This window comes from Sturnira hondurensis, unplaced genomic scaffold, assembly GCF_014824575.4.
Source record: "Sturnira hondurensis isolate 20B ecotype Veracruz unplaced genomic scaffold, ASM1482457v3 Scaffold0001221, whole genome shotgun sequence".
NCBI classification, from domain to species: Eukaryota; Metazoa; Chordata; class Mammalia; order Chiroptera; family Phyllostomidae; genus Sturnira; species Sturnira hondurensis.
The window spans coordinates 685640-698601 of NW_028073852.1; the positions used below are offsets into that span (position 1 = coordinate 685640).

A 12962-nucleotide genomic window follows, 5' to 3' on the forward strand; every position below is an offset into this window, starting at 1 on the left:
GAGAGGCAACAGCATATTGGTATTTTTCTCTCTTCCTCTCTCTCTCTAAAAGTAAGTAAATAAAATACTTATAAATGAAAAAGTGCTGGTGGCCTTCTGTGGGTTGGCCGGGGTGATTTTGGGCTTCAGTTCCCTTTGAGGTTAGCGCGAACCTTCGCTGGCATTGAATGCTGCTTGTCCAAACTCCTTCCTTCTGGGCACCCCGGGTGAGCCACTCCGAGGTCTGGGGCAGGAGGACGGACAAGCGATCCCTTACGCCAAACTTTTCTTCTCAGAAACGAAAGAAGAAATATTAGCACTGAGGTCTCCGAGGCATTAACCACCGCTTCTGGGTTTTAGTAACGCAGTAATCCTCTCCGCAGGGAAAACAAGCTAAACCTGGTGGGTTTCTCACCTGGTGGGTCTCAGGTGAGCTGTGTGAAAAACCCCGCCCAGGGAGGGCAGGAACCCTGACCGCCACGCCCACGCCACGCCCACTCCCCTGGCCAATTGCCCCGCAGGGGCTTCTATTAGCCTGGCCCCGCCCCCAGGCTGGCCCCGCCCCCGTCCGCGCTCACCCGCCCCGCGTGCTCCCGACCCCGCTGGCAGTGGGGCGACCGGAGCGCAACAGGCGGTGCTGCCATGGAGCTGGGGCTCTCCGGCCGCCGGGCGCTGGTCACTGGGGCGGGCAAAGGTGGGCCGGCTCCCGGGCGCGGCCGGCGGGGGCGGGGAGGGCGGCTGGCGGTGGGGGCGTCCGCACTGAGCCGCGCTCCCCGCAGGCATAGGGCGCAGCACGGTCCAGGCACTGCACGCGGCGGGTGTGGAGGTCGTGGCCGTGAGCCGGACCCAGGATGATCTGGACAGCCTGGTCCGCGAGGTATAGACGCCGCCGAGTCGGAGCCCAGGGGGCAGCGCGGGGGCCGTGCGGGGGCCATGCAGGACGCGCGGGTGCCAGGCCGGGACTGACGAGGACCCTCAACAACCCTCCCAGGGCGCGCGGGGCGCGCGGACTCCGTGGGCTCCCGGTTGGCCAAGAGACTGGCGACGCCCCCCGGGCTGAGGAGGAAGCAGAAATGGCTGCCTCGCAGGCCCGGGGCCAGAGGGCGGGCGGAGGGGGTGCGGGGAGGAAGCGTCCTGTCTGAGGCTCCTGATCCAGGAGCTCCGAGTCGCTCAGTGACCCAGGGGCCACGTGAATTCCCCCTTCCTCAGACGTCTTGGATTTTGAGCCCCAGGAAGTGGCTGGCTTCTCCGGGACTCCTGGCCCCGCCCTGCCCCGGGTTGGTCTGATAGGCCTCCCACATCCCACCCCCTTCCTTCTGGGCCCGGAGCCCTGATGGCTGTGCCCTGCCCACCATGTACATGCAGTGCCCCGGGGTGAAGCCTGTGTGTGTGGACCTGGGTGACTGGGAGGCCACGGAGCGGGCGCTGGGCAGTGTGGGCCCCGTGGACCTGCTGGTGAACAACGCGGCCGTGGCGATGCTGCAGCCCTTCCTGGAGGTCACCAAGGAAGCGTGTGACATGTGAGCCTGTAGGGGTGGAGGAGCCCTGGGAGGGAGGGCTTCCCCCACAGCAGTGGCCCCCATCTCTGACCAGGTCCATGCATTGCCTCCAGCTCCTTTGATGTGAACCTGAGGGCTGTTATCCAGGTGTCCCAGGTAAGCAGCCTTCTGGGCAGGAGTGGGATCGGGGTGGTGACACCAGTGCTGCCCCACCTTCCTTCTGCCATTGCAGATTGTGGCTAGGGGCCTGATTGCACGTGGAGTCCAGGGGTCCATCGTGAACGTGTCCAGCCAGGCCTCCCAGCGCGCAATCCGCAACCACACCACCTACTGTGAGCGAGCCCCATGTGTCCTGGCGCCGCCCCCCCCCACCNCGCGGCCCCCCCCCCCCCCCCCCGCCTGCAGCCAGCCCAGGCTGCGCTCACCCGGCCCCCTCTTCACAGGTGCCTCCAAGGGTGCCATGGACATGCTGACCAAAGTGATGGCTCTGGAGCTGGGGCCACACAAGGTGAGCCCCGCTGGGCTGTCTCCCAATAGGCAGCCCATATGCCTGGGGCCCCCCCAGCCCACCTTGCTGACCCCACCCCGTCCCTGCACAGATCCGTGTGAACGCAGTGAACCCCACTGTGGTGATGACAGCTATGGGCAAGGCCAACTGGAGCGATCCCCAGAAGTCCAAGACCATGTTGGACCGCATCCCGCTGGGCAGGTTTGCTGGTGAGTCGGCTGGTCGCCCAGCTGGAGTGGAACCAGGCTCTCAGCTGAGGGGTGGGTGGGAAGGACGGAGGGTGGCCCCTTCATCTGGGCCCTGACCCCTGCCCGGCCTGCAGAGGTGGAGAACGTGGTGGATGTCATCCTCTTCCTGCTGAGCGACCGGAGCAGCATGACCACGGGCTCCACAGTGCCAGTGGACGGGGGCTTCCTGACCACCTGACTCTGCTGCTCACGGGCAACCGTACTCCAGGCTGAGCCCTGCCCGCCCCTCCCGCCCCACCCCGGCCCAGGCCCCTGCAATAAACCCGATTCTTCTGCTCAGCCTGCAGGCTGACTGATTCCTGGGCTGCCAGCCAGCGGCCTGAAGATACAGAGCTCGGGGCTGGGTGTGGCAGCAAGTCCCAGGAGGGGAGATGGCCCTTTGACAAGTGTCCCAGGCCAGGCAGCCTGGCTCCCCTGCCTGCCATGTTCAGTCATGGCCAACTTTGCAGCAGAGGCTGGGAGATGGGACCTTCCAGAGGCCACAAGTTTCTATTGTTACAATAATGGCCGTTTAACGACTGGGCAGCCAGGCTGCCTGAAAGGCCCGTCGCTGGCTGTGCAGACCAGGGCGCCCTCTGCGAGTAGGGCCATCCGAACACGAGTCTGGCTGGAGCTGTGCCCTGTGGCCTGGGGGCAGAGTCCGAGCCCTGGACCGTGCCTCCTGGCATGCCCAACTGACCCTTTGCCTCCCCCCCAGTTTCTGACCTGTGCAACGCTGGAACGCCCACTTGCTGCCCCCTCTCCCACGCTGTCCTGACCTCCACACTTTGCCTGCCCCAGTCCTGCCCAAGCAGAACTCCATGGCTGGCTGTTGGGCCTGCCGTCCGCCACCCCACCTGCGAGGGCTGGACAGGCACCACTCATTCCTCTGTGCCTGCCCCTCCCGGAGGCCTGGCATCTGGGCTTTGTCCGGAAGGGATTAAGTACACTTGCTGCCACCTCACTCTGGGCCACTTTTGGGGACAGAGACAGCTCAGCGAGCTCTTCTCTCCGCTCTCCCACCCCGGGCGAGGGGCAGGCTCACCCCTTCGGTACCACGGCTGGGCGGTGGGGATAAGCAGGGGCAAGCACGCAGGAGAGGTTGGTGGAGAACATTTACTGTATAAAATAAAAATGGGCCACCCCTCCTGGGCCCATGGACAGACCCCCTCCCCTGTCAGGGAAGCCCAACCTGGGGCTGCCCTGCACCCACCCCTGCAACCCGAGGGAGACCCTGCTCCCTCCTGGCCTCCCGTGGGGGCCAGGGCAGGCTGTAGCCGTGCCCCCCAGAGGAGGCAGAGTGGCTAGGACCCCACTGCCCCCGCCCACCCCATGCTTCTTGCCCCTCCCCACCCACATCACTCCCCACAGCAGACTCGGACACAGCTGGACGCAGACAGGACAGCAGACACGGGTGGGGGCGGGGCTCTAGAAGACTGTGCACTTCTTCCCTGGCTTTTTCACGGGGGGCGGGCAGAGCACTGCCCGAATGGCCTCGTCAAACACCGTCTTCAGGCCCCGCTGGGTCAGGGCCGAGCACTCCAGATACTTGACCGAGCCTGGGGAAATGGGGGAGGTATGGGGGGCCAGTGAGGAAGGGGGTCAATGAGGGGGGCAGGTGCCAGTCGGGCAGTCAGCACGGGCCTGGCCCAGCCCACTCACCAATCTCCCGGGCCATGGCCAGGCCCTGAGGGTACGTGATGGGCGCCAGCTTCTTGTCCCGCAGCCGCTCAATGGTGTCCTTATCATCCCGGAGGTCCAGCTTGGTGCCCACCAGGAGGATGGGCGTGTGGGGGCAGTGGTGCCGCACCTCCGGGTACCACTGCGGGGACGGAGGCTCTAACCCCTACCCCTCGCTTCTCCCGGAACCTGTCTTGGAGCAGGCAGGGCTCCCCAGGGCCCCTTCCTCATGGCCAGCAGATGCACACCTAACCCTTCCTGCTCCGTGGGTGACCTCTGGGTTTGGTGTGGGGCAAGAACACCCAGCAGGGGAGCTTCAGGGCCTGTCAGGAGGGCCCCCCTGGCCAGGGTCCTTGCCTTCTGAAAGCCTTGCTCACCACCCCCTGGCCATGGCCCTGGCAGACTCTACACCCAGCAGAACAGGCATTTCCTCCACCTCCAAAGTTTGCCTGGGTCAGGTCTTCAATCCACAGACCCTGCCCTGTCAGGACACGTCCCCTAGGCACCCGCTCACCCACAGACAGATGCCCCAGGCCTGCCCTACCTTGGCACGGACATTCTCAAAGGAGGCTGGGCTCACCAAGGAGAAGCAGATCAGGAAGACGTCCTGGGGAGGGAGGACGCATTCGAGGAGGCCTCCATGTCCCCACCAACCCCAGGACTGCGGGAACCCCTGGGGTGGCCCAGGACCACCTACGGTCTGAGGGTAGGAGAGTGGCCGCAGCCGGTCGTAGTCCTCCTGCCCGGCGGTGTCCCACAGCCCCAGGTTGACGGGCTTCCCGTCCACCATCACGTTGGCCGAGTAGTTGTCAAAACTGCAGGGGCAGAGGGTAGGGGCAGCCTGGGCCTCAGGGTCTCGGCCCAGGAAGGGCAGGACTGCAGTTCTGCCCCACTGCGGCCCCGCCCCGCCCCCTCCCCCCCCCACCCCTGCCCGCCCAACAGCCCTGCTCACACTGTGGGGATGTACTCTCCCGGGAAGGCGTTGGTCGTGTAGCTGATCAGCAGGCAGGTCTTCCCCACCGCGCTGTGGACGGAGGAGGGCAAGCCCACATTGCTCCCAGGCCGCTTTTGCCACGCTGCCCAGTGAGGACGGCCCTCATGCACAGAGCAGCAGGCCGAGTTGGGGTGCCAGGGGTGGGGACTGGGGTTCCAGAGCGGCAGATCCGCAGCTACGTAGGTCTGGGGAAGGAGGACCCCGGCAAGGGGCCTCCACGGGGTGCGGACTGGATGGGGCACAGTTCCCACCACCCCGGGGGAGGGCGTTAGGGTGGGAGGGGCCAGCTGAGGATTCAGCCCAGGTGAGAGGCCGCCCCCCACAGCCCGCCCCCAGGCCAGGAGCCAGCAGCATCAGGTGGGCCTGGCTGGAGGCCTCGCCCTTGCTAGCCCGGACCCCGCCCCACTGTGCCCTCTGCTCAGCCGCGCCCCCGAGTCACGCGCTCAGCCCAGGCCTGGCTGCCCCCGCCCCTCCCCACGGCTCGGCGCCGCACACTCACCCGTCGCCGACTACCACGCACTTGATGGCCTGCATGGGCGCGGGCCGGGCGGGCGCGGCCGCCAGCGAGCTGCGGAGAAATACTCGCGCCGCAGCGGCCGCGGACCCGAGCCGAGCGCTGAGCCGAGCGGCCGGAGACAGCCGAGCGCCGCCGAGCGCCGGACGCGGAGACAGCCGAGCGTGGCTGGCGGGGGGCGCGGGCTTTCCGGAGAAACCTGGTGAGGTCAGGCCCGGGTGCCCACCTCCCCAGCCTGTCCCTGAGCCCCGGGCCCCGCACCCCGCGCTGGCTAGGGGCAGGGACCGGCGCACAGTACTCCCCGATGCCCAGGGTAACCCCGGCCAAGGGGCGGCGCCGGCGGGCGACCCCCACCCACCTGCACATGCGTGAGGGGTTCTGTGCACACGTGGCTGCTTCCAGGAGACCACTCCCAGGGCCCCGCCGCCCTCGGTCCAGGAGCCGGCTGCTGAGCTCCGAGGTTTGCGGTCCCCCGGCCCGCCCCCGCCCAAGGAGGGCGGCCCAGCCCCACTTGTCCACCGGCCTGGCTTCAACGGTCCCCACCTGGCCCCAGTCCGTTAGGAGGCGCTACCTAGCAGCTCCCTGGAGCATTGGTCCTGCGGGGCCTCACAGGCTGCAGCTGAGAGCGTGGGCCGACGCGAGAGAAAGGCCCAGAGCCCAAAATGTGTCACAAAGTACAAACGTTCTTTATTTCGGAAGGCCCCTGAGTGAGCGGCCAGCGCCACTGCATCCGCGGCTACACTGTAAAAGGTGACCGTGGAATGGAGAGGGGGTGCTGGGAGGGCTCAGCCTCTGCGCCCCCCGGTTTTCTTCCATCAGGGGAGTTTTCTCAGGCGCGACCACGGCGGCTGGGTGAGACGCGGGAGTGGGGAAGGAGCTGGGCCCTTTGGGGTTTGCCAAAGGGGGTTTGCCCGGCCAGGTTCGGCGCCTGCCGGCCAGTCCGCCTTGACGCCGATGCTTGTCACTCGCCCAAACACACCCCAACCCTGGTAGCCTGTCCCTTGAGAGCCACCCTCCTGCCACTCCTGGCGTCTCTTGCCTCCCTCACTTTTGGGGGCTCAGGGTCCTCAAGGGGGACCCCTGCACGTAAGCCAGGACAGCATTTTGCAGGAAGCTGGCCCTCTGGGCCTCTTCATCTCGGATCCGCGCTATCTCGGCCTCCTTGAGCCGCAGCTTCTCCCGGAGCGAGGCGTTCTCACTCTCCCGGTCCAGCAGCGCCTCCCGGTGGTTACTCGCCATCACTGCAGGGGAAGCAGTTCCAAGGAAGGATCGCAGGGCAGCGGCGGCTACCCCCCAGAACCAGAGGCCGCAGGTACGGTTTTCTCAGGGTCCCCCGGACACAGACACGTCCGGCCCCGCTGCAGCGCCTCTCCTAGCTGCTGAGACCTGGGCCAGGCTCAGCTCTGCAGCCCAGCTGCCTGACCTGTGGCCCAGGGAGATAAGGTCCTGCAGAGCCAAAGGCAGAGCGGGGCTGGGGCTGAGCTCACCTTTCAGCTGGCGCTCCAGGGCCGCCACCTTCTCTTTCAGCGCCTCCTGGGCAGTCAGGTCAGCCTGCAGGCGGCCGATCTGCTCCTGAAGCTCCACGCGCACCCTGGTTACCTCAGCCACCTTCTCTTGGTCCTTGTTACTCAGCTCCTGCCAGGCGCAGGGTGTGAGATGGTGGCTGGGGCCAGAGGCCCCCCCAGGAAGCCTGCTGGTCCCAACTACCTGCTGCAGCTCCTCCAGGCGCCGCCGCAGGCCCTCCAGCTGCAGGCCCAGCTGGCCGGCCCGGGCCTGGGCCTCAGCCACCGCCTGCCTCTGCTGCAGGCAGGTGCTCTGCGCCTCATCCCTCGCCTGGGCCAGGAGACGCAGCTTCTCCTCCAGGTGAGCCAGGTGCTGTTGCTGTGGGTGCCGAGGGGCTGGTGAGTGTGGGGGTGGGGGGGCACCAGGCCTGCCTGCTGCTCTCAGGAGTGTGACCCCGAGCTTGCACAGAGTGACTATCGGCATGTGGGGGTGACCCGCCTGGGGGAGCTCCTATTAGCCACAGCGGAAGTGCACCTTTGCGACCTGTTACGTTTCCTCCTGAGCTCAGCTAGAGGTGGCCTCGAGGGCCTGGCTCCCCAACCTCACTTCCCAGGCCAACTCCCTCCCAGCCCCTGGCGCACCAATGGCTGCAGCCCTTCCACACCCTCAGGCTTTCTGCGGGATGCTGGACGTGGGGCTTCCCTACTCCAGCAGCACCCTGAGGCTCCTGTCCCCTCACCTCCCCGCATCCCCCATTGCCTTGGGCAGAGCCCCGTCTTGGCCAGGGAGGCCGGGCTCACCTCCTCCAGGCGGACCTGGTTCCTGGCCTTGATGAGCTCCTCCTCCGCCCGGCTGCGTTCACTGAGTGCCAGCGCCTTCACTCGGCTCACCTCCTGCAGCCAGAGACCCCCGGGGCCTGAGGCTGTGGCCCCCTGCCAGACTCCTGAGGGCCATGCCCACCGGGCCCGGCTTCCACAGCCGAGAGAGTCCCCAGGTCACCTTACTAAGTCTCTCTGGTCTCATGGGTGGGCCCCTGAGGGGGACGTGGCGAGGCGGAGACCACAGTGGGGTGCCCAGCTGACCCAGCACCTACTCACCTCCTCCAGGGACAGCCGCACAGCCTCCAGCCTCTGTACTCTGTCCTGCATGGCTCCCTCGCTCTCCTCCAGGTGGCGAGTCATGTGCTCCACCTGCCCAGGCACAGGGTGGGGACAGGGCCATCAGGCTGGTGCCCCAGGCCTCCCCACGTGGGATCCCCACCCTGGCAGACAGGCTAATCCTGGGGACCCAGTCCCTTCCAAGGGGCCGCCCCGTGGCTCTCAGAAAGGGGAGGCAGAAGGCAGGCCCAGCACCACATCCCAAAGGCACGGAGCACACAGTGGCGTGCACTGTGGCCCCTGTGCAGCTGGGGTCCCCTCTAGGGCCTGGTCAGGAGGCCCTGCTGGAGGACCACCGTCCAGCACCCCAAGGTGGGTGAGGAGAGCCCGGCCTCGGCTGCACTTTGGGGACACCGGGCCACGGAGGCATCTGCAGGCCCCAGGAGGCCAGACGCCAGTTCGAAGGAGGCACCTCCTTGGCGCGCAGCTGCTCCAAGTCCTCCAAGCTCTGCCGAGACCGCTGCTTCTCCAGCTCCAGGCGCTCTGCAAACGCAGGGAAAGGCATGGAGCGGCTCTCCGGGGCCCTTGTTCCCAGGACTCCCTGCCGCCTCTCCCTGGCTCCCGTCTCCAGGCCTCTGCTGGTGCCCACCCTCGGCCTGGACGGCCCGCATCTTCAGCTCGGCGGTCGTGTTGGTCAGTTCCTGCCTGGTCAGGAACAGCTGGTCCTGCTGCGACTTCATCTTCCGCTCCAGCTCGTCCACCTGGGGAGACGGCACCGGGGGAGGGAAAGGCTGGCCCAGGCCCGCGCCCACCCCGAGCTCCTGGGGGCCCAGCCCCACACCCCCACACCTGATTTCGGAGAAGCAGGCTCTTTTCGTTGGCAGCAGACAAGTCCCTGAGCAGCTTGGACTCCCGCTCTGCAGCTTCCTGGGGACGGGATAGGGAAGGGCACCACGGATGGGCCGCCTGCCACCAGGTCCACACGCCTGTCTGCGTCCGCCCCCGGCCCGCCCACCTGCTGCGCCAGCCTGTGCTCCTTGGCCTGCCTCTGTGCCACGCTCCGCTGTTCTTGCTCTGCAGTGACCAGGAGACCCCCCAGGTCCTGGACCTTCTGCTCCGACAGAGCCAGGGTGGCCTCAGTCATCTGCAGCCTGCAAGGAGGGTGGGGCCGGGCCCACCCCAGCCCCATGTCAGCCTTGCAAAGGCCTCCTGGGCTCACTTTTGCCAGGCTGCTCTTCACCTCCTCCAAGAAGCCTTCCAGGCTTATCACCCAGCCCTTCCCCACATTTTCTCTATACACACAAACTTGGGTCTCTGTGTGTGGCCCCCCGCCGCCCCTCCATTGCTCACTTGGCCTTGAGGGCACTGATGATGGAATGCCTCTCGTCCAGGGCTTCCTGCAGCTGTCCCACACGTGCTGCCGATGTCCTGCGGACAGACAGGAGGTTCTGAGGAGCCTCCAGAGCCCTCCCGGCCCCCTGGTCCTGGAGCTGCCTGCGCCTCTAACCACCTTCCTGGGAAAGCCACCCCAGCTGAGCCCCAGCACTGCGCCCTGCAGCCCGCTCACCTGCTGCTCCTGGCCATCTCCTCTCGCTGTTTATCGATTGTCTCCATCAAGTCCAGGAACTGGGGACAGAGACGACCACAGCCCTGTCAGGGCCTGGGACCATCCTGCCCACTGCTGTTGGGCAAGGAGAGGGGATGCCCTCCGAGGCGCAGCCCAAGGGGGAAGTCCACACACCCCGCAGGAGGAGGTCAGTCCAGAAAACCAGCTCTCGGGCTTGGTGTCAGCTACTGGAGAGGGGCCGGGGCTGGGCCAGGCCAAGGCTATGCAGTTGGAGGCAGCACCGCCCTCACCTGCTTGGACTTCTCTTCCCGCAGGTGCTGCACCTCCTTGCTGAGCACATGGGCTCGGGCCCGGCTCTCCCGAAATGTGGCCTGCCGGTCCTGGTTGTGGTCCATGGCTTGCTCTGTTGGAAGGAGCCGAGTTACCCACCAGGGGCTGCTGAGCCTCAGGAGGAGCCGGCAGCCAGGAGTCTGAGAATCAGAACTTCGAGGCCATATCTCACCCCACTGTGGAGCCCAGGCCTCTGGGGGCAAAGGGCTTCAGCGTGGCTGGGTGGGCAACAGGCACCAGGTCTGTGGTTGGGGCACATGGAGAGGGGCATTTGCTCTCCCTCCCAGAGGTCAGAGGCCACGGTGTGACTTCTAAGGGGTGAACGCTGTGTTCAGCTCCTATGTTCTGGAAAGACCCAGGCAGCACTGGGAGAGGGGCGAGCCAGAAGTGGCCATGATGCCAAAAGCAATATGAACAGATGTGGTAGCCCAGGGGCAGGCCGGGGATGAAGAGGCAGAGGGGACAGGGGTCAGGCCGACCCAACAAGCTCAGGCCCCTGGGGGGGCTGCCAGGACAAGGAGCTACAGGGAGTGACAGAGGGCTCTGCTGGGCCTGGGGCGGAGGCTCCCGTCCCTGATGGGAGCGGGGCATGGAGGTGCAGCCTGGACCTAGTGGCCCTGCCCCCACACAGCTCCTGTGCACACCCCAAGCCCCTCGACCAGCGTCCTCATCTGTGAAACTGGGGAGCACCCGAGGGGGACCTAAGGACCGAACGAGCAGGTTCCAGGAGCAGCTCCTGCTCTCCATGTTTAACCTCGGCTGCCACTGGGGGACCCCCACCACCCGCCCACCCAGAGACTGGGCCTCTGCCACAGGGGGTCAGCTCTGTGCCCTGCTTGGAACTGTGCGCCCTCACCCACGGCTCTGAGGACATCACTGGGGACGCTGTTCCCAGCTAGCTCCAGCTTCCACAGGGTTCTGTTGCTGGGGAGACAGTTCACCAGGGCCCGGCCTCCCAGGAGGCCGATGTTATTCCAGCGCAAGTCTAGAAGGAAACCTCTTGTCACCGGGGAGCCAGCCTAGCCTAAGTGCATCCTTTGGAGCATCACCAGCAGAGCAGGGGCCCAGTGTAGCTCGCCCTTCCTCCCCACTCTGACCCCTGGCCACCACAGGACAAAGGAAGTACTGGGAGGGCTGAGGGACCAAGGTGCCTGGCCGAGGTGGCCGTCCCAGAGCCTCACCCAGCTGCTGGAGGCTGGTGTTGCTCTTCAGGGCCAGGGCCAGCTCCTCCGCGCCCTGGTGGCTGATCTGGTTGTTACGGAGGTCCAGCTGCCGCAAGACGCCATTGCCTGCCAGGGCCCGGCAGAAGGTGGCGAAAGCGTCTTCCCACGTGCCCAGGTTGTTCCACTCCAGGGTGAGGCTGCAGGGAAGGTGGACGTGTGGTGCGTGGCCCGAGGAGCACTCTGATCCCATGGGGTCCAGGGGTGCTTGGGGACACAGGCCTGGGGGGTCTCTGGCAGGAAGTTTGCAGCCATGGAACGTGTGCCCACCCAATTCCCCGCAGATGGACCGGAAATACAGGGTGTGTGGGTGGGGGCTGGGTGACACCTTGCCTCTGAATGGACGTGCTGTGTCGCAGGAGTCTTCCCAGTGCCTCGGCCCCTGCGGCCTGAAGGTTGTTGCCCTAGGATGGGAAGAGGCAGGCCCTCCTGCTCAGCCTGCATGATCCCTGGCTGCTCAGGCAGTGGGTGAGGCTGGGCTCTGCAGAGACCGTGGGGGGCCTCCTGGTGCTGGCTTGTCCCACTTGCTCAGGGCCACCCTGAAGCCACCCCCACCCCCAGGATGCATACATGCACCAGAGGCCACTGGAAACAGTGGGAGGCTCTGTGCGCTGGCCGTGCTCACAGATGGGTCTGTGGCCACTGACCAGCGCCCAGGTGGCTGGGACACCCACGTCCTCCCCGCTCTTGTGGCAGGTCCCCTCACCTTCAGATCCAGACACCGCAGGACAGTGTTGGCACACAGCCCCTGGAGCAGCAGTGCAGCCCCTGTGAGGGACAGGGCAGTCACTCTCTGCCCCTGGGCTCTCCCCAGGGGCCCATCTCAGGACACCTCCCCAGATATATGGAAGGGACATCAGGATTCATGCCATGTGCGAGTCACCCCCTCACTGTGTCGGGTTTGAAACACCCGCAACTTCTGCCCAGCCTGGAGTCAGGCTACCAACGCTGGTGCTCACCAGCACCCTGGGGCTCTCCCAAGGCTTCTCTGTGACCAGGGGACACTGCCCTCTGCTCCCAGGCTTCAAGAAGGGACCCTGATGCTTGATTTTCCTAGAGCCCCAGGGGAGGAACCTTCTGAAGAGACCGCTGGGACAGGGGCAGCCAAGGAGCAGTGGGCAGCCAAGACAAAGTGAGGGGATGCTGCCCCAGCTCTAAGGTTGCCAGCCTGCCTGGCCCCTGCAGGCCCTCGGGCCCACCTTCCTCGCTCAGCATGCAGTCGCTGAGGACCAGCTCCGTCAGCTGTGCCTCCTTCTGCAGCAGCTCGCCCAGGGCCCTGCAGGTGTCCAGGGTCAGGCTCTGCGTGGCCAGGTCCAGCCGACCCCGCGGCGCCGCGTGCAGCTGCTGCAGCACAGCCTCTTGTGGCTCGGTCCCGCTCTCCTTGCATAGCCGGCTGTAGGAGCGCGGCAACTCGTCCATGGCCCTGGGCTGCCCGCAGGACTGCCCCCGCGCGCCTGCAGCCGGGCCGCACCGTGCACCAGCGGGACCCGGGCTGCTTGCCTGACGGCCTGGCTCCTCTCCCTGAGGGCCCACGAAGGGCCCCGGCCGCTCCGTGGCGGGCACAACGAGCCCAGGTCCGGCCGCGGTAGCCGAGGAACCAGGAATTGAGCGCGTTCTACAGGTGGAAGGCCCCAGGAGGGCGGGTGGTGACCCCAGGAACACCCGAGCATGCGGCGCCAGGACAAGGACCCCTTGAGGGTGGGTCCTCCTGCGCCGGGGCTGCTCCGGGCGTCGCGCGTATCCTGAGCCCCGGCCCTCGCGCCGCGGACCTTCGCTGCCCGGTCCTGCCTACGCGGCCATCACGGCCCCTCAGAATCCAGGAACAGGGAAGAGAGGCGGAAACT

General features: G+C 66.4%; 3 protein-coding genes across 9 annotated transcripts; 1 reads left to right on the forward strand and 2 right to left on the reverse strand.

Moving 5' to 3' along the window:
• The first annotated feature begins 621 nt into the window (after window positions 1-621).
• Window positions 622-2482, forward strand: DCXR (dicarbonyl and L-xylulose reductase). The gene is made up of 8 exons (XM_037068926.1): window positions 622-673; window positions 759-856; window positions 1345-1499; window positions 1592-1634; window positions 1711-1810; window positions 1922-1986; window positions 2078-2195; window positions 2309-2482. The coding sequence occupies exons 1-8, from the start codon at window positions 622-624 to the stop codon at window positions 2410-2412; spliced, it is 735 nt and encodes a 244-aa protein (XP_036924821.1). The 3' UTR covers window positions 2413-2482.
• Window positions 2483-3542: 1060 nt separating this feature from the next.
• On the reverse strand, window positions 3543-5893 carry RAC3 (Rac family small GTPase 3). Of its 6 annotated transcripts, none has more exons than XM_037068964.1 (6): window positions 5387-5891; window positions 4846-4917; window positions 4591-4708; window positions 4438-4500; window positions 3872-4035; window positions 3543-3772 (listed from the first exon to the last, which is right to left on the reverse strand). In XM_037068964.1, the coding sequence occupies exons 1-6, from the start codon at window positions 5419-5421 to the stop codon at window positions 3712-3714; spliced, it is 513 nt and encodes a 170-aa protein (XP_036924859.1). In that variant the 5' UTR covers window positions 5422-5891; the 3' UTR covers window positions 3543-3711. The 6 variants fall into 6 exon arrangements, with proteins under 6 accessions (XP_036924859.1, XP_036924855.1, XP_036924852.1 ...); XM_037068960.1 differs by having other exon boundaries at window positions 3876-4035; window positions 4474-4500; window positions 5387-5889; XM_037068957.1 differs by having other exon boundaries at window positions 3876-4035; window positions 5760-5886.
• A 171-nt stretch (window positions 5894-6064) lies between these two features.
• LRRC45 (leucine rich repeat containing 45) lies at window positions 6065-12939 on the reverse strand. 2 transcript variants are annotated; one of them, XM_037068490.1, is made up of 17 exons: window positions 12318-12939; window positions 11825-11886; window positions 11452-11522; window positions 11080-11258; window positions 10755-10883; window positions 9859-9971; window positions 9569-9627; window positions 9352-9429; window positions 9017-9152; window positions 8851-8928; window positions 8651-8762; window positions 8474-8544; window positions 8002-8094; window positions 7705-7797; window positions 7109-7282; window positions 6889-7036; window positions 6065-6642 (listed from the first exon to the last, which is right to left on the reverse strand). In XM_037068490.1, the coding sequence occupies exons 1-17, from the start codon at window positions 12535-12537 to the stop codon at window positions 6446-6448; spliced, it is 2013 nt and encodes a 670-aa protein (XP_036924385.1). In that variant the 5' UTR covers window positions 12538-12939; the 3' UTR covers window positions 6065-6445. The 2 variants fall into 2 exon arrangements, with proteins under 2 accessions (XP_036924385.1, XP_036924393.1); XM_037068498.1 differs by lacking the exons at window positions 11452-11522; window positions 11825-11886.
• Between the last annotated feature and the right edge of the window lie 23 nt (window positions 12940-12962).

Coding starts and splice junctions, on each gene's coding strand:
- DCXR (XM_037068926.1), top strand. CDS start 622: ATGGAGCTGGGGCTCTCCGGCCGCCGGGCGCTGGTCACTGGGGCGGGC. Junction 1,500..1,591: donor ACCAAGGAAGCGTGTGACAT/GTGAGCCTGTAG, acceptor CATTGCCTCCAG/CTCCTTTGATGTGAACCTGA. Junction 1,811..1,921: donor CCGCAACCACACCACCTACT/GTGAGCGAGCCC, acceptor CCCTCTTCACAG/GTGCCTCCAAGGGTGCCATG.
- RAC3 (XM_037068943.1), bottom strand. CDS start 5,421: ATGCAGGCCATCAAGTGCGTGGTAGTCGGCGACGG. Junction 4,036..4,437: donor TTGAGAATGTCCGTGCCAAG/GTAGGGCAGGCC, acceptor CCGTCCCCGCAG/TGGTACCCGGAGGTGCGGCA. Junction 3,773..3,875: donor GGCCATGGCCCGGGAGATTG/GTGAGTGGGCTG, acceptor CCATTTCCCCAG/GCTCGGTCAAGTATCTGGAG.
- LRRC45 (XM_037068490.1), bottom strand. CDS start 12,537: ATGGACGAGTTGCCGCGCTCCTACAGCCGGCTATGCAAGGAGAGCGGG. Junction 7,283..7,704: donor ACCAGGTCCGCCTGGAGGAG/GTGAGCCCGGCC, acceptor CGGCACCCACAG/CAACAGCACCTGGCTCACCT. Junction 7,037..7,108: donor GCCTGGAGGAGCTGCAGCAG/GTAGTTGGGACC, acceptor TGCGCCTGGCAG/GAGCTGAGTAACAAGGACCA.